The sequence below is a fragment of the Ixodes scapularis genome, unplaced genomic scaffold, assembly GCF_016920785.2.
Source record: "Ixodes scapularis isolate PalLabHiFi unplaced genomic scaffold, ASM1692078v2 PGA_scaffold13__105_contigs__length_92229423, whole genome shotgun sequence".
Classification (NCBI taxonomy): domain Eukaryota; kingdom Metazoa; phylum Arthropoda; class Arachnida; order Ixodida; family Ixodidae; genus Ixodes; species Ixodes scapularis.
This window is the reverse complement of record NW_024609839.1, coordinates 75,226,260-75,246,882: the sequence shown is the minus strand read 5'-3', so window position 1 is coordinate 75,246,882 and position 20,623 is coordinate 75,226,260. Positions and strand designations below refer to the sequence as shown.

Here is a 20,623-nt window from a genome sequence, read left to right as displayed (position 1 = left end):
ATTGCTCTCGTGGTGCGGTGAGGTCTTTTGGTATGCTCGCAAATAGTAGTCAAGCAGACGCAAACATGTCAATGCGTTTCTCTTCTTGTCGTCTGCCTTCTATGATTTGTTTACCCCTAAGCCGACAGCCTGGTGGAAGCTGCACATTCTTGCTCGTTGGACCGGTCATGCATCTATCTTTCACCACATAATCACGCCCCAGTCAATAAATACGCTCGTGCAGCCAGTGTGATCACTTGGCAACAGTTACGCATGGCTGGTTTAGTGCGCAGTTAGCGCTCACTTCAATGTCAACTTAGGGTTGGACACAGCATAGCATGGCTCGTTTGTAACATAATGTTTTTTTTTATTTAGCTGTTGAAGATTAATAGTTGTAACTTATTCTTGTCATGTTTGGAAGGCTGCGGCCCCACCTTTGAACAGGTGGGGCTGATGAATGGGGGATGCTCCTGAAGAATTTATGCGTGCCCGGATTACTCGTTAGGCTGACACTATGTGCGTGGCAGCTCTAACCCATTTCGGAAACCTAGACCGCAAGCTGTCACAGCGTCAAACTGAAATGATGGAGGTTAGAGAGGTGGCAGAGACAGATGTTGTTGCCACCATCAGAAGAAAAAAAAAGAAAAAGACATTTATAATGTTCCACAATGGGCAGTGCCGAGGGGAGACGAATAATTTGGCGGGCGAAACAACCGAAAAGAACAGAGGTGGTAAACAGTTGGAACTTGGAATTCGCTCTTACTCCTATTTATAGGCAGCCTATTCTCGGGAGGCATGGCTGTGCCAGGCGACAGTGCCTCTGAAGGGTTTTTCGTGTCTAAGGAAGCCACGGGGGTGTATAATAGTGGCTTCATAAAAGGCTCTCTTTTTACGGCTGAGCTCACTCACTCCTTCGTTGATCGTGGGGATCACTGATGGCACCATGGTCGGGCGTAGCGTGTCTGTGGAGCAGAAATCTATGCATCTCAAGACTATGAACTCGCAGGGTGCTTTTTTGTGCCGTGGCGCTCTGTTAAACTGGTCAACAAGATGTGTTCCATCTGATATTTGCTGTGACATTCTTGATGTCCAATAGTGATATGATTGATGTCCAATCTAAAGTTTTGCATTTATATACAATAGGCAGTACCTATACAGGCAGGTCTGTTGCCTCAGCTGTAGGTTGCAAAAGGCAGCATGGACTCTGGGGTCCTGCCCTAATGCTACGAGATAGTGAATTAAATGCAGCCCACTGTTCTGACTCTGCTCGATTTGCGTGTCTAAGGAGCGTGCGCTGTCTTTACCGCAGAGTTTAGAACTGGTCATTATGCGAGAGTTTCTTGAAAGATGAAAACTTTATATGGAGCTTGTTTTTTCTTGCTAAATCACCCAATTTTGTTGGGATGTCTCCGTTGCTTTGTGAAGCTACACAGTATGACCTGACCGCTTTCTCTTCGTCCTTTGCAGCGTGGAGCGCGATGCGCTGCGTGAGCGTGAACGGCAGGCAAGGGCCCAGCGGGCGGGTCTGGGAGCGGGAGAAACCGGCGGGCACCCCATCTTTAGGGCCCCCATCAAGGTAAGACGAGTGTTGCAACAGAATAGTGTTGGAACAGAATATTTGAGCTAGAGATAAAGTGGTCTGGTGGCTTGCCCGAAATCAAGTCGGTCGGTTATGTTTAAAAAGGTGTCAAATAAAATTATCGCCCATGCTGCGATTTTCACATGCTACTCTGCTTGTACCGTAGCTCTTGCAGTGCTTACCTGCAGTCTGTCTTCCTCGTTTTGTTTTGTGGAAGCCGGCCGTAGTGGCATTTTGAGTGCTGCTGAAGGGGAACTGCAAAGTCTGCCTATTTGTAACAATAGTAATGATTAGCAGAGGTGTAAACGGGTGTTTCAAACATTTAATTTTGACCACACACCACCCACGAATAGATATTATGAATGTTGAAGGGAGGGATTGTGAGGCGATTACTAACGAGTGCTCAGTATGTGCACCTTACATTCAATCCTACTAATAAAGTCAGGAGATGCAGAGTGTGCAGCGCAAAGAAGCATGTATTTCTCTCCTTATAATTTAACTACCGTCAGTGGTTATTGATACTTAATTAGCAGGACTTACTCAATATACCAGGACGTAGGTCCACCACGTCTTTGCTTCTCTTTTGTTATGCCCCGCTCACGTCGGGGAAGCCGGCTCTATAAGACTCCAGATTAAAAATCCATGGTTTCCTTCACGTGCTAGTTTTTGCGATAAACCCATGAATTGATGCCATTTCTCATGGTGCCCTTGGAGCATTAAGGCACCGATTGGCTCATTCCATGCATCTGACGTGCGTATCTGATGTTGTCCGTACCTGACGCCGTGCACCCTATCTCCGTGTCCAGGTGGACCCGGGCCAGGAGGATGAGATCTCCCGCCGCATCAAGAGCACCCTGGGCGACTTCAGCCAGGTACAGCGGCTGCTGACCCACGACCCCAACCACCTGATTGGCATCTCCCGCACCAACGCCGCCCTCTCCTCCTCGAGGGGTGGCTCGTCCTCGGTGCCCCCCTCCTCTGCGGGACCCGTGACATCTGCGCCGCCTGGCCCCGCCCCCACCAATGGCGTTGGCAGCAACGCCTCCACGTGGAACGGCACAGCCACGGGTCAGTGTTGTCACTTGCCCTAGCAGCCATCAGTGAGGGCCTTGTCGCGGGGCGGGCTGAGCAAGTTCCGGATCCTTGGTAGCCTGTTATTTCGTCGTTGGCTATGTGAAGTCATTTTTTCATTGTTTAATGTTGAGGGCTTATTTGCAATGCTGACTATGGGAAATCGTCGTTGACTGTCATTTAGTAATGTAGGACTGAGTTGCACCCGTAACATTTTTTTATTATTATTTAATGGTATGGGCATTAATTTGTAATGTGCCCATCCTGTTATCTTTTTTGACGAACTTCAGGTTCAGTTACAGCCCGAGTTGAACAAGCATTTGCTATTTCACCGTTTGTTACGAACAGTTGAATGTCATGCTCGCGACATTCAACTGTTCAAATGGCTTACGACTGTTCATTATCATTATCTGGTTGTTTTCGTTTTTGTGTCGTGCAACTCTTCCTGTTACTGTGGAATGTACTGGGGACTGAAAGCTCGTCGTGACATCTTGTGCAGCTTTTTTTTTGTTAACAAAGTCCAAATAAATGGAGTATTTGTCGTACAAGTTCGGTTGCTGCATGCTGCTTTGGGGTCAGGTTACTCCTCTTATACTGGCATCTACAGTTATTAGCCATGTTTGTATGCATAAATTGCATGAAAACTGCATTGGCGTGAAGATAGACTCCCGTGTCATAGGAGGGTATGGTGTTACTGAGATGAGATGCTACAACATGCTGCTGCGTGCCTAACACTATAGCAAGCAATTAAGCATAGATATGCAGTGTCTACACATGGGCATGTAACATTTGACAGAACAAAACACTGACTATTAGGGTAAGATTCATACGGAATGGTTGCTCTTGCTCTGTCCTGTTTACGAGAGAACATCACCGAGCTTTGGGGAGTGTAGCTTCTTGACAAGCTTGATTTAAACTTTTTCAATCTCTTGTGGACCTTTTAAAGAGTCTTTTGAACTTATAGTGCTTACATTTTTATTAAAAATGTGTGACACTGGTTTATAAATTGAGGCAAATAGTTAAAAAATATGAGCAAGGTTAGGGTGAGATTTTACAAGATGTGGTGAGGCATACCACTTTAGGGATTACCATTAATTCAGTCCAGTTCTTTCTTCTTTAGCTGAAGGCTTCAGATATACAATAAACAATATTATTTTATCTATTAAATATAAACTAAACCTTAGTTGCCTCTACTAGTGTAATATGCCCACTGGAGCTTTGCTTTAATGTATACACATCCTGTAGTTCATTTAGTACTTCTCATTATATCAGGAAGGTTCTGTACTAAGGTGAAATGACGGGCTAGTTGGTTATACATGACACAAACAAAGGTAGCTCGAAAGGGGACGGCAAGTAGAAGACAGAGACAAGTGCTGACCCACAACTGACGTTTAGTGAAGAAACAAAAAAAGATAAAGCAGAAATGCAAGGAAATAAACGGAATAACAAAACAACGAAAGGAAGCAAACTATTTTTGACCTCGAAATTAAGAAGTAAGAAAATGAAGCGGGCCTACATGAAAAAGGAAAGAAAAAGTGGCAAAAACCAAATTGGAATGAAAACCTGCTCCAATAAAATGAAAGCAACGGAGATGCCTCTGGAAAATTACGGTAGTGAAAAAAAGTTCTCAGACAAAACATTGTAAGTAGTGCAGTTCTTTTCCCGATAGGGCATGATGCATGTATCCTATTTAGCTGCTGTGACTTGCTCCTCATAAATTTCTCTTGCCCTTCGATTGCTGAACTGCCTTAGGTTTTTTGTTTGATGGAATAAGGGCATACACTTGCAATCTTATACGTGTAAAGCGAGGTGCCACACTGGTGATGACTTCAGAGACGCTGCATGTTCTCTCAATCGCACGTTTGCACACCGTCCAGTCTGGCCCACATACACCTTCCCACATGAGAAAAAGTCTCGTATACAGCTGTTTCAACTTGTCAGACCACCTTCACATCAAACCTGTTGGCTACCCTTTTCAGGTTATGTGAAACGCAGTGAACGTATGGCGCTATGGCTGGCTGGCCCCTTTTCATCTTGTTTCGCGCTCGTATTCTATAAGTATCCAAAGGCAATTCAACGACCCAAGAACAAGAGAAATTTACGAGGCGCAAGTCATAAGGGGAAACATGCATCAGTAGCGTAATTTTGTTTCTTTTCCTTTCTTTCATTTTATTGGAGTAGGTCTTCATTCCAATTCGGTTTTTTCCACTTTTTCTGTTTTCTTTTTCATGTGTTTATATTAGCGTAACTTGTTAATTTTTGACACTACCTCTTTCCTTGTATTTTAAATTATGAAGAAAAAAAAAACTTTTGCTTTTTCAGTCTTCTTTTTTTTGTTGTGGTTTTTTGTTTGTTCACTAAACATCAGTTCTGAGTCGGCGCTTGTTTGTGTCTTCTTATCCTCGTCTTTTGTGCCAGGTTTATTTGTGTAAGGAAGGTTCTGCATTAGTGCCAGCCACGAGTAGAAGTAACCCACAGTAGGTCAAACCTGGTGGACTAGACGAAATATCTGAATGATAATTGCTCGCAGCACTGCCAACAGTAGTCAACATAAATATCCACTTAGACCTTCAATAGCAGGGTTCCATTGAATCACATAAGTATGTTTCCTGTCACTGTTCAATTTCTCTTTTATTAGCGTCGTCATATACTCTAGTTGTTGCTCTGTCTCCACTCCAGCATGTGCGACGATATTCTATGCAGGGCAGAAAGGTCATGGTCGAGCTGTTGCATCTTCTGGGCCCTTAACCTGTCACCGAATATAGTACAGCACGCAGTGTCGTTGACACAGTTCTATAATTTCAAGGCCAGTGGTCGCATCACGCTTCGTCTCTTTGCAGACCCGGGTGGAACGCGGGTGGGCTCCTCCTCGAAGCACCACGGTGGCGGCGGCCAGCACCAGCCTCCCCCGTCGTCCCACCACACCGGTGGTCACCGTTCTCACCATAGCTCCAGCCACCACCACCATTCGCACCACCATCACCACAAAAAGCAGCAGCAACCACAATCGCAGCAGCCACATCAGCCACCGCCACCACCACCACCACCACAACAGCAGCAGCAGCAACATCAGCAGCCACCGCCACTGAGCAATGGGCAGTACAAGTCGTCGTCATCATCTGCGTCGCAGTCCGCGGCCACCAAGGGGTCGAGGCACCCGCACGCCCCGCAGCTGCCGCCTGGGTCACACCATCCGAGGTCGAGTCAGGGATCCTCGGAGCAAGGTGCGTGCTTTCATCTGCACTCTGCTACTCAATGTAGTCTCTTGCCACACGAGAACTGAAGCGGATACTTCCCCCCCCCCCCCCCCCCCAAAAGTAACTGTCTGATGAATCCCGACTGCACTGGAGTATATTGAGCTTGAGGCAGGGAAACCTTTTGGCACTTCTCTCTTTTTGATCATGTGATCAAGCGGTTGCATTTTTCTTTGGGAATTGAGGCTATAGGCTGACTACACGCTAGCATCACACGGGCGTACACTCACCTGAAGTTTTGTTTGGCACCGTGGAAGCCACGCACAGTAAGGGGCGAAACTCCCCATTTTGCCCTGAATTTTGTGGAACATGAAAATCCTTGAGTAGGTTCCTGGATTATTCCCCATCGGTGAATGCGGCAATTGCACATTCTTGTCCTTGCAAGGCAATGCGGGGAATAATTCAGTAAAATTGGGAATATCCGTAACATAGAGTTTCTAAATGGGGATTTTCTTTGTTCTAACTGCCACGCACCATCGTTGATGACAAGCTTAGGTCCCAGTACATGCCCCACCTCCGGCTTCCTGCATTTGATGGCATTTCATTGCACATGCAGCCAAAACCCTGCAGGAGACAACGACCGCAGCCTGGCGGTGGAGCTTCTAATGAGTTCTTAACCTGTCACTTAACCTTCTAATGAATTCTTAACCCGTGGAATGGTTTGGAATGCATCTCCGGCCGATACGTTTGTAGTATCCTCAAGGGTGGTCCCTCGGTTTCTTCCTGATGATGTCATAAAAGTGTTCCGTTCTCGCCCACTGTTGTTGCCACTTTACGACCACCTTCAACGCATTGGCAGAATAGGACGCCAAGCATGCCGGTTTGAGACGCGTTGTAGGCACCGCAGTAGCGCTTCGCACAGCCTGTGAGTCTAAAGTGTAGCATCCCAGACCCTCTCTTAACTCGTTCTGCCTTCTGGCCGTTCCCCGCAGGCCGCCCCGACCGGACCGAGGACAATCCGTCGGAGCGTCCCAAGCCCGCCGCCCCACCCCCCAACGGCCTGGTGGTCCGGCCCCCGGCCATGCGGGTGCCGTCCAAGGACGTCAACAACGGCGCCAGCTCGGCGTCGCACTCGTCCTCCAACACCTCGTCGTCGCTGACCGTGCGAACGGAGAGCAACGGGCCCGTGAACAGCGGTGGGAAGACCGTGGCTCCGGCTTCACGTCCGACGGCTGCGTCTTCGGCTGTGGTCGAAGCCAAGGCAAAGCGCCCGCCGCCGCCGCGGCTACAGCTCCCGTCGCACGCGACGGACGCCGCGGTGAGTTTTCGTTGGCCGTGTCACTGTAACCGGGTGCATAATGTTAAGGTGTATGGCACAGACGGGGGACAAACTAACGTTCCATTGCCGTTTCCGTCGCAGTCTCTGGCCGGAGATTTCTTGAGCTTCACTGGGTGGTCCGGATTCTGGCCTTTACATTATTGTTTTGTAATGGGGTGGCTTGTGTGTTCTGGTTTTAGGGGCGAAGCTCCTTGGGGTCTAGCCTCGTCCGTCCGGCGTCCATGCTCACATCGATCTTGCTCGTGCTCGTGATTGTGCTTTGTGAGCTCACGTGCTCACATGCTCGTGTAGGGCAAAAAATAAAAAAATGATGAAAAAAAATGTTTGCGCAGTCGACAGAATTCGAACCTGTGCTGGGAGACCCCAATGGATTTCTAGTCCATCGCCTTAACCACTCGGCCACAACTGCGGGACGAGTAGGGGGCTCTGAGATGTGGTAGTAACTCAAGAGCTGGGGATGTCATGGATGAAACGTAGCATGTAGCCGCTCAACGTCTATACAGGAGAGGGCGCTGTAGTCAAATGCGTATATAATCGCGTTAAACTTTGCATGCATTGGCTCAAAGTTTATAGACGAGAGGGCGCTCAAATGCGTGTATAACCACGTTCCATACCACACATTCTCTTTCTGACATGGATGAAAACGAATGAAAACCTCAGCATGCTGTGGCTAAGCGTATCAGCACCACCAGAGCTTCGCCCCAATCAACATCATTCACCACGTGGAGATGCGGTCAATTTTTTTTTTTTACTTTTCTGTTTGCATTAACTTTCATTATTAAAGTCTTGCCACTTTGTTTTCTTAAAGTTTGATCGTATTCTGGAAAATGACACCAGTTGCTAAAGCGTACGCTTGCAATCCTCTAGGAATGCATGCGGAAATCTGGAAATTAAATTGGGAAGGCGTATAAAGTGTCTGAAAATGACATTCTCCACAATAAATGCTATGTAGCCCAGTAATCCAACATAAAAAAAAAAGAACAAATTGGAGGTTATTAAAAAAAATTGCTGTTTGCAAATTTCAATCTATTAAGACGCATATATGAGAAAGTAACGGGGAGGAAAATTTATCTAGTTGTCACAGACAGCGCATTCGGCAAATGGCAGTTTGGTGTTCGGTGTCAACGGTCGCATCGGCTGTTGCCGTTGTTTCCCCCTGTTGGCCGAGAGGACTTTTTTTTTTTCTGGGAAGGAAAACGAAATTGGGGAGACTCCTCGGGAGCTGATGGCTTTTTTTCTTCTTTTCGAGGGAAACTGGGACGTCTCCATTGATTGGCACGTGCCGGGGAAGCGCTGCCATGGCAACCACTCCCTCCTCCTCTTTCTTTCTCCGTTCCTCTTCCTTTTGTTTCGCTTACTTACTTTTCTCCCGCCTTCCCGCTTCGGTTGGCGTATGTGTTCTCTTTTCTTTGTTGATGTCGGTCGGGTATCGGAGGTCCGCGCGCTGCCTTTCCGTCGAATTGGGGAATGATATCTGGGTAAAGGCACTTCCCCGCTTGTGGCTAGCGGAAGGGGAGACACGGGAATTGATGCCTTTGATGGGAGCCATCGCATATTTATGGGTGCATTTATAGGGCTCGATAAATCTTGGCTTTTTTGGGGAGTGGGAGGTCTCCTTTTCCTAAGTGCGTGGGAGTGGGGGGAGGTCTCGATCTTGGGGGTTTTGATGTTGGGATCAGGTTAGGTTTGGGGACTTTGCTTTGTTGGTGCTGTGGCTGCTGTTTTGCGTGTTTATATGTGCGTGTTTGAGCTTAAAAGTCATTTTGAGTGCTTTGGGACTGGGATAGAAGAGGTTTTTGTTTTTGTTAAAGAGCTTTGGAGGAGTGTGGACACGTTGCTGTGTTTGTCGAGTGGTTTGGTGTTTGTGTTCTTGCAAGTGGCTTTCTTTTTCCGTTGTTGCGGGAAGTCAGGAGATGCTGACTGTGTGTGTGTTTTTTTTTTCTTGTAGCCTTGCGCTGCTCATCCAGAGTTGGAAAGCATTCTCAAGGTGAAGTTTTGGTTTTTTTCAACGTGCTGTTATTGTTCTTGAACTTGTTAATTTTGGACAGCCAATTTTTCTTCCTTTCGTTCACCTTTTTTTTTTTTTTTTGCATGCTGCTGGCAAAGGTATTACTTGCTTAGCAAATCTCTTGTCTAGAAATCCCCTTTCAATCAGAGTTTTGTTTTGTCTGTGTTTCATTCGCTCTTACCTTGAGTTTGTCTTTAGATTACAACATTCGGTTGAGCGAAGCAATCCACAACGAAGTGATTAATCTGATGACTTCCTCTACCAAACTTTCTCTTTGGAGCTAAGTTTGTGTTTAGCACAAAAAAGTTTACTATGATCCGACGGCTCATCCAGCACTGCCTTGAAGAGTGCACTGCCGAATATGTTCCCCATTGGCAAATCGTTGACTGATGACCGTTCTGCTTCCTCAGGAGATGAAGAAGGTTCCTCCGGCCCTAACAGCCATCGAGACACCTCGGAAGGAAGACTGCAGGCCCTACTTCCCGCCTTCGCCTGTGCAGGTGAGGAGGAAAGATGTCTCCTTTCCCTCTTCTTCCCCGTCTCCTCCCTGTTTCCTCCCCACATGGTAATGATAATTTTATTAGGACTCCTTGAGTCAGGGGGGTGGGAGGAGGAGCAATAAGGTAAACAAAACTTGTCTGATAAGGCATCACCACTGTTGACCTGACCAGTAAAACTAAAAAGAAACAGACACGGCACGAACAACAAAAATGCATATAAATATTTGGTCAAATCAGTATAATACAACATGATAGCCCCATAAAATAGTCTTGTACAATAAAAAGTAAATTCAGTAAGTTGCTTTACTAACAGGGCAGAGCTAGAAACAAGTCAAGGATGGGCTCTAATAATAGTAAGGAAAAAAAAATGAGGGTATAACAGCTGATTTTATTTCATATGTTAAAAGAGGTCTCTGCAATGATTGACACTTCTTTCTTTGTTCAAATTGTTTTTTTTCTAGTTTCTAGTGTCGCAACCGCATTGTAGCTTGTTTTTGCTTTGTTCTTTTTGATAAGAATTGCATTTTTTGTGGTTGTTTGCAGGAGCCTCTTCTGAATCATCTGGACGAAAATGGGGACTCTAAAAGCCTGCTAGATTCCCGGAAGGCAGCCAGCCCTCCGTGAGTGACCTTTATGTTTAATTCAATCATAAAATCTTCTCCAATACCAACACGCTACCTAAAAAACCATATACAAATTTGTAGACACACCGTCTAGGCGGCGCCAGTTGCCATTTAATTCGAGGTGTTCGACCACTTTATGTCCGTCTTACGGCATGTGGAATTGCAAAATTCTGTACCGTAATGGCCCGAGAGATGCCCCATCCTCGAAAGATAACCTACCCTTATTTATAGCTTAATTTGGTATTTTCTTTTAAGCATTGAAATATAGTCCACTCCTAGTAACCATAGTGTTTGGATCTGTGATGACCTTGGCATAATTGCGGCTAGGTGGCTGTGGCAGAATATAAGCGAACGGTGCTGACTGGGAAGTTCAGTCATCTTTGCTTTGTTGTAGCTCGCCGCGATGCCAAGTTTGGCAGGAAAACGTCATCCAAAACCAGCGTTTTTTCAACTTTTCTTGATCTTACGCCGAAAGTAGCCAACTCCTTTTGTTTCACCCGATCTGCTCTCAATTTTAGGCGGGCTATCTCCCGGGATATTTCGGTAGTCTCATTGAAGGAGAACTCGAACGACTGTAAGCAATCTGCTAACTTCGATTTTTGTACTGTGTACACCTCCGCTAGGTCTCCATAGTGTACCAGACTCTCGCCGGTGGAAACGAGGTGTCAGTTTTGCACCGCACTGGCTAGTTGGTATAGTGAGCAAGAACTCAAGAAACGAAGGGCCTTGCCACAGTCCTTAGCATCTTATTATCTCTAATTAGCATACTAAGCCATGTCAGGTTTTCATAAGTTTTCGGTGTCCGCAGTTGTCTGCGACTTTAACGCACGCAGGCGCGACGCTAATTTCGCGTCTCGTGCCAGTGTGTCCTGCCATAGTTTGCACGGTCATTAATTATTAATGCTCCCGCGGGTGCTCGCGCGTCAGTGTCTAATTAAGCGCGCGTCCTCCGACCGTCGGTCGGGTGTGGCTGGATCATCCGGGATCCAATTTTATCGACGCTGTTTTTGCATCGCTTCCACTTGTTGATGCCTTGCTCGGTGATAATTGCATGTAGATGAGAGGGGGTGGTTGAATGCCTCAATATTTGAATAAGGCATGTCAGTGGGGGGTGCTGTCATCTGCGTTGTCAGTGCAAACCTGTGGGGATTTTTTTTACAATTATATATCGGAAAAGAAGCTTTTTTTATGTTTTTGCAAGATCACTGCAGATGGTGCAACTAAGGCCGCTGACAGCTTAAGGGGGCACAGGGCGTAGACTGCTATGATCATGTTTCTTGCTTTGTGATTCATTCTTCGGTATTCTTGTCTGTTGATGCTGTGTTTGGATACGGCCGTGCTTGGCCCTCCGTTGCCTCCTCCATGCAGTGAAGGGCGGCATATTCCTTGACAGCGTCGTCGCTAAGGCCCCGGGGGTGATGCTCAAAGAAAGAGTTCTTGCATTTAGCCTCAAGTAGCGGTTGCATGTATTCGTTTTTAGGCGCCACTTAAAGTGGCTTCGTTTGCATTATCGCATGTTTTGAGACCCCTAGAGCCGGGGTCTCAAACCTATACCACCTAGTACACAAGGCCTGCGCATTTCCTCCTCTAAACGTCATCACTAGTAGATCCCCTCAGCGCCCCCTAGCTCGCCCGGATGAGCACCATCGTCTGCTACGTCGTCTGCTCCATCGCCTGCTTCAGTGGCCTGTGTAGCAGATAATGAAACAGATATTCACGTGGAGCATCAAATGCGTGAGTGAAAATGTCTTACTGCTGTACTAAGGGCTGCAAAGCCCTTCGCTGGACGCTGGCACTGGACGCCATTTTTAAGGGCTCTGTTTATACTCCGAGTCGCTGCTTTGAAGCGTTCTTCCGCAGATCGAGCGCGCGCGCTAGAAATGCACGTCTCAAAGTCAGGAGCGCGCGCTGGCTCGCGCTCCTGGACGAGGGAGTGTTCGCATGCTTGTTGAAAATTAACTTTGGAAGCTCGCTATCAGCTCGCGCTCAGCCGTCGCCCACACAGCTGTGGCCGCCAGTGAACGCGACGTAGTTGCGACGCGGCTCATACTCTCGTCAAGCTTCGGGGTGTTTGCCGCTTGGGGCGGGTCGGGGATCTACTAACAAAACGTCATGAGCAGGCCTTGTCCTCTAGGTGGTATTGCTCAAACACACGGCCCGCGGGCAACTGGCTACGAGTCTCGATTCCCATGTCTCAAGCGCTAGAAATGACATGCGTCATAGTGATCTCATCTCGTCGATTTATTTTCGTTCGAAAATTGGCTCTGCTCTTTCAACGTATTCACATAGTTTATACTTATCTGGGTTCATTTTCCCTTTGTTTCCCTTCATTTTTTGCTTCCCAGCTTCTTGTAATGTACGGCAATTCCGCTACTAGGATGCAGATGCAAGCTGTTCGTTGAAAGATGCATTTTGGCTCAGCAAAAGCAACTACCAGAGGTAGAGCTACGAGTTTGGGATTCTCGCCATCCAAAAATATCACCATTAAAAGACAAGTATTTGTTCAGACTGTTGTAGTGAACATCGTCAGGAAAGCAAGAACTGCCAAATTAACTGATTGTTTTTTTAGACATGTTGACCTTGGTTAATTCCCGAGTGAATTGAGCAGTGGGAACGACATTGTACTTGCTCTCATGTTTTATACAAAATGGCAGGGCGGTGTCATTTTAATTCTGGTTATCGCATGAGGTCTGGGTCCAAAGCAGTCGCATAGACAAATGTCACTAACAAAACAGCGAGTTTATAAAATGCATAGAGCACAAGGTCTCTCCTCTTTACAATATTTAACCCCTCCCCCCGTCTTACGTTAGCACTCAACTTTTCCAGTGCGGGCTATCTGGCTCCCAGACTCAAATGAGTTTGAGACATTCCTCGTCCAAAATCACAGTAACCGGCTCGCAGCTTCGGCCCAGTTCGAGGTTTTTCTTTCTTTCCCCCCAAAAAAAGTAGTAAATAAGTGGTGGCTCGAGAGAAAAATGAGGTCGTTGTTTGGGGACTGGACTGTCGTCCGCGTAATTGGGTCGCCACTTTATTGGATTACGTCCCAGAGCGAGTCCATTGGGGGGGGGGGGGGGGAGGACTTGTCTCGGCATTTTATGGCTTTCCTCTCATTTTTATTTCTCTTCTTTCCATCCTTGGGGAGAATCTGGCAGTAGGGATTCAATGACATTGTGGCGACACTTTGAGTTGCTCCCACGTTTGGCAGGGTTCGTTGCGGCGGGTGCTTTTCTGGTCATTAGGAGCACGAATCCGTATCCTATTCTAACCTGGATCGAAGCAGGCGGCTGCACGTCTCTGGTATACGTTGAACATTCCGGTTCGGTATAGATGCGGTTGAGTGGTTGTCGAAGCGGTTGTCAAAATGTAGAGGTGTGAAGTATGGTAGTGTGGCTATTGGTACAGTTGAGTTTCATTATCCAGCTGTGTCTTGTAATTGGTTGGATTACTACAATATAACGTATCTTTAGTGTGAAGGCTTCTAGGGTGAACGAATCACGGGCACTTTCATCATTGTTCGAGGTCTCCGGAGAGGGAATAATAAGTTGAAGGAAGCGAAGTGTTTGAAGCCGCCAAAAGAAATTCTTTTGGCAGAGCTGGGGTTCCGCTAATATATTTTGTCTTTTGGCTGCTTCATAAACTGTTTCATTCAATCAAGTATGATTCATTCATCTGCATATTTTCGATTGCTTGTATAGTGATTATAGAACAACTAAGCTGAAGTGTGCTTGCTACACGAGTACAAGTATTGGAGGTACTAATGTAATAAAACAAATTTTCCCTAAAGAGAAAAAAAAAAAAAAGAAACTGACTTTGAGAGGTTATCCCGTACAAGGCACTCAGAAGGAACACCGACGAGATGAGAGAAATTAGCTGTGGTCACCCACCCCTTTAAATATGATTACCGCATTACGTCCGTCCGGGATGCCGAGTGCTTCTGAACCAGACTTTCACTACTTTGTTGTTTGAGTACGGTGGTCCAATCCTGCCTTGGAAAACACTCGACGTTGAAGTGAGGTCTACGCCTCGAGATGGCGCCACCCTGCGCGCGTCGTCTACCAAAGTTGTCGTCTGTCTACGCCTCCTCGCAGACGACCCGTCTCCTCCGTGTAGTTTTCGCGGGACCTTTATCGTACCTCGGCTTTGGTTTTTTACGTTCTCTTAATCCTGACTTTGTTTTGTCTATCTCTTTTCTTTTTTCCCGGGGAGGGTGGGTGTTTGTCGCGCGCGCCAGCCTTCGTTTTGAGTTCTTCTGCCGGCGATAAGCGGGGCTACATCGTCGTCGTCGCTTGCGCTAGCTGCCACAAGCCTGTCGTCGGTCGTCGTCGACGCGTGACACGAAACAGATGCGCGAGCTTCGGCAGCCGCCATCTTCTTTCCGGCGTTTCTGCCTGGTCCTCCCGCTTTATTGCTCCCCAATGGTTCATTTCTTCTTTCTCATTTCTTTTTTTTTTTTCATCTTGTTTTGTTTGTGAGATTTCGCCCGTGATTGTAACTGCGGTCAACGATAACATAAAAAGAGGACGTAACAGAAAAAAGTGCGGATTTAGAGAAATACAGTAAACAGGAGGTGGTCCGCTACACTTTGTCTTCGGTGCATAGAATGCTTCCTTCGACTTCAAAGCTATCCACCGATGTGGTGGTAATGTAGATTCTGTGTAGCGCGAGTGGGTTGGGGACTTCTTCGGCCTCCTTTATATTTTGATTGAGTGTCCTGATACCTCTGGGAACACTGCCCCCCGCCCCAAACACACACAGAAATCAGATTTAGTGTTTCGTTACAATCGCCAAAATGGTCGGAGTAGTCCTATGTTTTCTATTTGCATCATATCTTACGCTCAATACGGCGTATTTATTTCGGAGAGTAAAAAAAAAAAAAAAAGGGATAAATTGCTCGTTTTGGAGAACCTGCTTTGCTTCTGCTTTGCTTAAAGAGACGTTGGCTTTTCAGGTGCGCTTTTTGCCTCGTTTTCTTTTTTCTTCTGCATTCTTTGTTCGGGATGCTGACCCGTTTCGGCCTCCAACCTGAACGATATTTTGGGAGAATCCGTGCTATGTGTGCGGGCAAAAGATTCGAGGAGAAGGCGGGCTTCACCGCACAACATATCCAGCGATATACGTACGCAAACGCAAAACCCAAAAGGCGTCCCCCCCCCCCCCCCCCCTTCCCCCAAATTGAACGTCATAAATCGTTCCACTCTCACCCTTACTGAGGCGTAAAATGAAAGTGGGTTTAGACTATGAGCTCCCACATAGCCGGTTGAGCATGTCTCCACTGTTCAGTATCGCCTCCGCTCACGCCTTGTGTTCATGCTAACCCTCCACGTGTTATTTATATTTCTCTCTTAAACTGCTATAGGATATTATGATTCGTCTGCTAATTTATGAGAGGGGCTTCATCATAGTTTAGGAAAACAAAAAACAAAAATTTTTTGCGCTGTTTTTTTTTTTCTTTTTTTCTCAGACACAAAAGTAGTCGGTAAATTCTCGCTGTGGTAAATCGTTCTGCGAATAGAAAATCGAGAGGCAGCTGTTAGATTCGTCTTTATTTATTGTTTTTCTTTTTTTTATTGATGGGAGAGTAGGGAGTTCTGGTATTCGTCAGTCGTTGCGATCCGTTTACTTCTTGGTGCCTCCAAGAAGGAACCGCCGGCGCCTGGTTTGTAAATTACGCCTTCAAGGTGCGTTTTTTTTGTGGGTTAGGTTTAATTTAGTACCTGGCGAAGGCTGCCTGTCGGCGTTTGTGTGGTCTGCCGCTTTCGAAGGCAGCGTCGAGCTAAAGGTTAGGCTATATGGTCGGGCCCGCTTGTGACGCCAGATGGACTGCGAGTCCGATGATGGCTTTGCCGTGAGTACTGGTCATCTTATCGGGACGTCCCTCTCGGTAATGTTATTTTATTTTCTTAATGTTTGCGGAGTGTTCGTTTGAGAACAGAAGCTCGATCGTTGCGGCTGTCGTAAAATCTCGCGGGTTGTCGGCTAATTCACACATTTGCGTTGGACTGCGTTGCGACCGCTTGTTGATTAGTTACGATTTTGGCAGGAAGAAACAGTTTTTCCTTGATTAGATTGCACCTGGTGCGTATTCCGCATGTAAAAAAAAGAATTAATACAAAAAATCTTCTAGGCAGCACACTGAACAAACGAACAAAATACACTCGCTTTATTAGGACAGATGCAGCAATGTTTCATAACAGAAATCACCCTTGAACACCTTGTCATACTGAAGGATCTTGGCAAATCAAGTCCTCGTATAGTTCGCACCTGTGGGTGGTCCGCGGATTATAATCTGGAAAATACGGAAGCTATACTGCGTGTCACTAATTGTGTGCAGTGCATGCGAAGGCAACGCCAGGTCAAAAGAGAGAAAGGGCGAGGGGAAAAAGGGGGAGCACTAGGAACTTTAGAGAGGGGAGGAGGTTTCTCTTTATCTGAAGATATAAGAATACTCTTTGGCTAGGTGTCGCGACTCACCGCCCGATTCGGAAAAAACAACCGCCATCCGTCCATCCATCCGTTGTGGGCAGTTCGAAGCAGAGATGTTTTGCGAATCTGAGGGGGTTCGAGCTCGACCAGATTCGACTTCTTCGAACTTTCATTTCAGAGATCGACGGAGGTTCGACTATTATGCGCCCATATCCGCGGGAATCGCGAGCGAGCTGGCGCCACCTGTCGGGCGAGCGTGGAGTGCGCTCTTTAACCCTGTGCGTGCCAATCTTCGCTGGCCTGTTTAATCAACCCATTAGAAGGAATTGCACCGTGACGTCTGACGTCATGTTTTTTTTCTCTAGTAATTCTGGAAATGAAGGAAAGTTGCTCTTTAACCTTGCTTGTTAATTACGTTTTTTGCTGTTTTGTCGGTAGCCTCTCAATCAACACAAAAGCTAATCATTGGCAAGAAATGTCGAAGATAACTTCCTTATCCACTACATTCGATCGTACTCGAGTTTCACGCTCAAACTGCTATCGATCGATCATACTTACATCCGCGAGAAACCGCTCGTTCCTTTATCGTACCTTTTTCTTTCTGCTTATCTATTTGTTTATATTGATCGGACGAGATGGGTCGCTCGTAAAGAAGGAAACCACCCTTTCTTTGGTGAAGTTTGAGATTCCTTCCCGAGTAGAGCAAACCCCGAAATTATTTATGGACAGGATCCACGTAACGATGCGATAGTTCAATTCCTCTGGTTCGTGTTATATTGTCTGGATGCTCCGTGTGGTTGCTGGTTTATCAAGTTTTCTCGGTGGTCCTATTCTCCGCGCCCGGCCTACGATCGGTCATGATGAATGGTCCCTCCCCCCAAAAAACTACGTTCTTTTATCATCATTATGATTATATACCGATTCCGAACGGAAGAATAAGTGTACGAAGGAGGGCGATGAAAATAAGTGCGGCCCGCTCAAAACCTGGCCAGTTTAATGGATAGGCCGGTTCGGGCGTTCTCGTCGACTGTAGTATACAATGGACGACTTTGGGGGTCTTTCGGGCGTTCTACGTGTGTAGGTTGTTTTTTTGTTTCACTTCTGTTGTTTGGCGTAAGTGGGTGGAAATATTAATGGTAAGAAACGAGTTTGATATTAAACGACGGTGGTCGTGGTCGGTATCTTGTTTTGTATTGGCAGAACGTTGCGTCGAAGTCTTTCTGCTAATATTTCTATGTTTGTGGTTTTGGTATATATCCTTCGTACATATTCTTTTCTTCCTCTTTGCGGCCTTTTCGGGTATATCGCGATTAATGAGAACTTGAAAAGCGCTCTTCCCTTCTGCCATTTTTTTTTTTCTGCCAAACGCGTTTGTTTTTACTGTTTTTTTTTCTTTTTCTTTTTTTGGGTGATTTTTGTGGGAGTTAACGTTTGGTTTATGCGAGTTGTTCGAGCTATAGTTCTAGTTCGTTGCTTTTCATCTGCGGGCCACTATGATGCTCTTTTTTTAAAATTCATCTTCCAAGCGATTAAACCTTTCCTCGCCCACGCCCAACGCGGAGATTTTTCTAGCTCTTTGTTCTTTTTTTTTTTTCTTCTATAATTAATAGCCGAGATTAAGAATGATTACTGCCACTCACCGCGCTCCAGTGAGCGCCGGGCGAACGATCTTGCGATGAAAGTTGCGGCGGCAGCTCGTGCTCTTTTCTCGCTATCTCGGGAGGGTAGAAAAACAGAAGCAACATTGAGTCTAAGTACTTTTAACTGTACTCCACGAGAGTCGCCGCTTTGTGACTAAAAGTCGTGAAAGAACTTTGCAAAACTATAGACGTGCAGCGGAAATGCTGGTTCTCGCTGACGTTTTACAGAAATTATATTTACGGGCTAAATAAACTACAGAGTGTAAAATGGGGAGGGGAGAGAGGCTTTATCTCAACTGAAGGGTTGCGCTATGTTTTTTTGAATATTATTATTCAACCATTTTTTAGTACCCACTGTAAATGGAACCTACTCTGACCAGAGCATTATTTCTAAAACGAAGGATCTGTGTTCTCTTTTTTTTTTTTTTTGTCCAACTATGTATATAACAAAAGGTAATAACAGATATGCTCCAGTATCCAAGAGGAACCGCCAATCATTGTCATAGATAAACTCATTTAGAAATGCAATCACTTTTTTTTTTTTTTCCCATTTTTGAGCGATGTGCTAACAGGTGTGCTCCAAAAGCGTCAGCGGCTGCTTCAAACCAACATTTTTGCCTGCCACAGAACCTGCTACAAAAGGTCAAATGCCGCTTCCATCATTGCAAGTGCCTTGCGGAAAAAGAAAAAAAAAAAGTAGATGCACAGTATTCTGTAGGTCGGTAACCGTCGATTCGATGCCTTCATTCTCGCGTAATGGAGACGGTGACGTTAGAGTATCAGAACAGGCTCGTTAAAGGGAAAGAGAGAGAGAGAGAGCATGCATTGCTGGGAAGATTCGTTTTGGGAGCCCGAGGTTATTCAACTCTTCTTTTTCCCTCGCCTTGTTGTCAAACCGTTCAGTAATCCCTCTTTCCACTGCGCCTTTTGTGTTGCCCGCTAATACGGGGCTGTTCTTGCGTTCCTTTGTTGCGGCCAGGGAAAGTTTGTCCGGACCGGTAGAGAGCGGAGTGCCCTTCATCATTCAAAACTAATAACTGTGCGCCTGACGCGCGCTCCTTGCTTTTCGTTGTCTGTTGCTTGAACATTGTGTGCGTGCGTCTTGGATGAACCGTGGGTAGCAACCAATATGTTTTTTTTTTTTTTTGTAATATGGATGGATGGATAAACGGTATTGGTAAGGCCCCTCGTATCGGGCGGTAGAGTGCGCCACGCAGTCTCGAAACGTTTGCGCCCCCCCTCCGAATCCTCCTTTAAATTTGTCTAGATTCGGCCTATGTACTTTCCACTTTTCAGCCGTTTTCCACCGATCTTCTTACCTCCTCGTTGTAATTAAAGTCCGTTTTTTTTTTTAATTCTTTTCCTCCGTGCCTCAAGCCTTACCGGTCAAAAAAAAAAAAAAAAAAAAACGCTTTTAAACATCAACTGTTATCGTGGCCAGCCGGCCAAAATATCAGGGTTGCTAACCTACCATTTTTCATGCGGTGCAAGCTAAAATTAAATAAACAAAAAGAAAAGCACGGCCTCACTTGAACGTGCAAAAAACCAGCCAGATAGGACATGACAAGGGACACAAGCGACCTTCGCAAGGGCAGCGTTCCGGTAATCGCATGTCGACCCTAGAGCCACTAACTTGGCTGGGTTTCCGGGTAACGAAACTTGGACCATCAGGCTCTGAAAAGGGTTGGCGGTCCGCGACAAAGCAGAACAATAAATAAGGACTTCATTTTTTTTTTTTTTTAAGCTTAACGATTGCCAATGGCGCGCGCGTTAAATATTAAACAGACTAGGCATTAACGTGGCGGCGCCCTCAAGAAAATCTGGGAACGAAGTCGCGATTCTTTGAACTAGGCTTCCAGTCCAACGCTTCAGCTCCCTGTGCCTAAAACGAGCTATAAAGTTATAGCAGACACCAAAAAGTCAAGCTAACCTTTGCTGCCCGTTTTTATTTTTCTTCTTTTGCACGGCCGATTTGTCGATTTACTAAATGATGCGGCGTTTATCGGCATCTATTTTTCGCAAATAATAAAACGCGCACTTTTTTTGTTTTTTTATCTCTGAACTTTTAACTGGCAAGGTCGGTATCCTTTTACCCCGTTCATTTTCTGTAAAGGCCGAAAAGCGAATGTTTCAAGTTAGCATTTGGGGCATTTATTTTGTATAAAAAAAAAAAACCCAAAATATTTTTTTTTTTTTTTTTGTGAATGATTAGTATTTTTATCCGATTTCTCGACATGCACTTACGAGACCCGAAACTTTTCGTTTCC

At 46.0% G+C, this 20,623-nt stretch overlaps 1 protein-coding gene across 1 annotated transcript in view; it reads left to right on the top strand.

Annotated features, from left to right (window-relative positions):
- LOC121835564 (AF4/FMR2 family member 1-like) overlaps positions 1–20,623 on the top strand; it is a 137,868-nt gene that overhangs the window by 88,575 nt on the left and 28,670 nt on the right. The window contains exons 2-8 of the mRNA XM_042289968.1: positions 1,447–1,555; positions 2,365–2,626; positions 5,470–5,853; positions 6,816–7,141; positions 9,111–9,149; positions 9,581–9,670; positions 10,214–10,290. Coding sequence (XP_042145902.1) covers positions 1,447–1,555; positions 2,365–2,626; positions 5,470–5,853; positions 6,816–7,141; positions 9,111–9,149; positions 9,581–9,670; positions 10,214–10,290 — 1,287 coding nt within the window. The remainder of the gene's footprint in view (positions 1–1,446; positions 1,556–2,364; positions 2,627–5,469; positions 5,854–6,815; positions 7,142–9,110; positions 9,150–9,580; positions 9,671–10,213; positions 10,291–20,623) is intronic.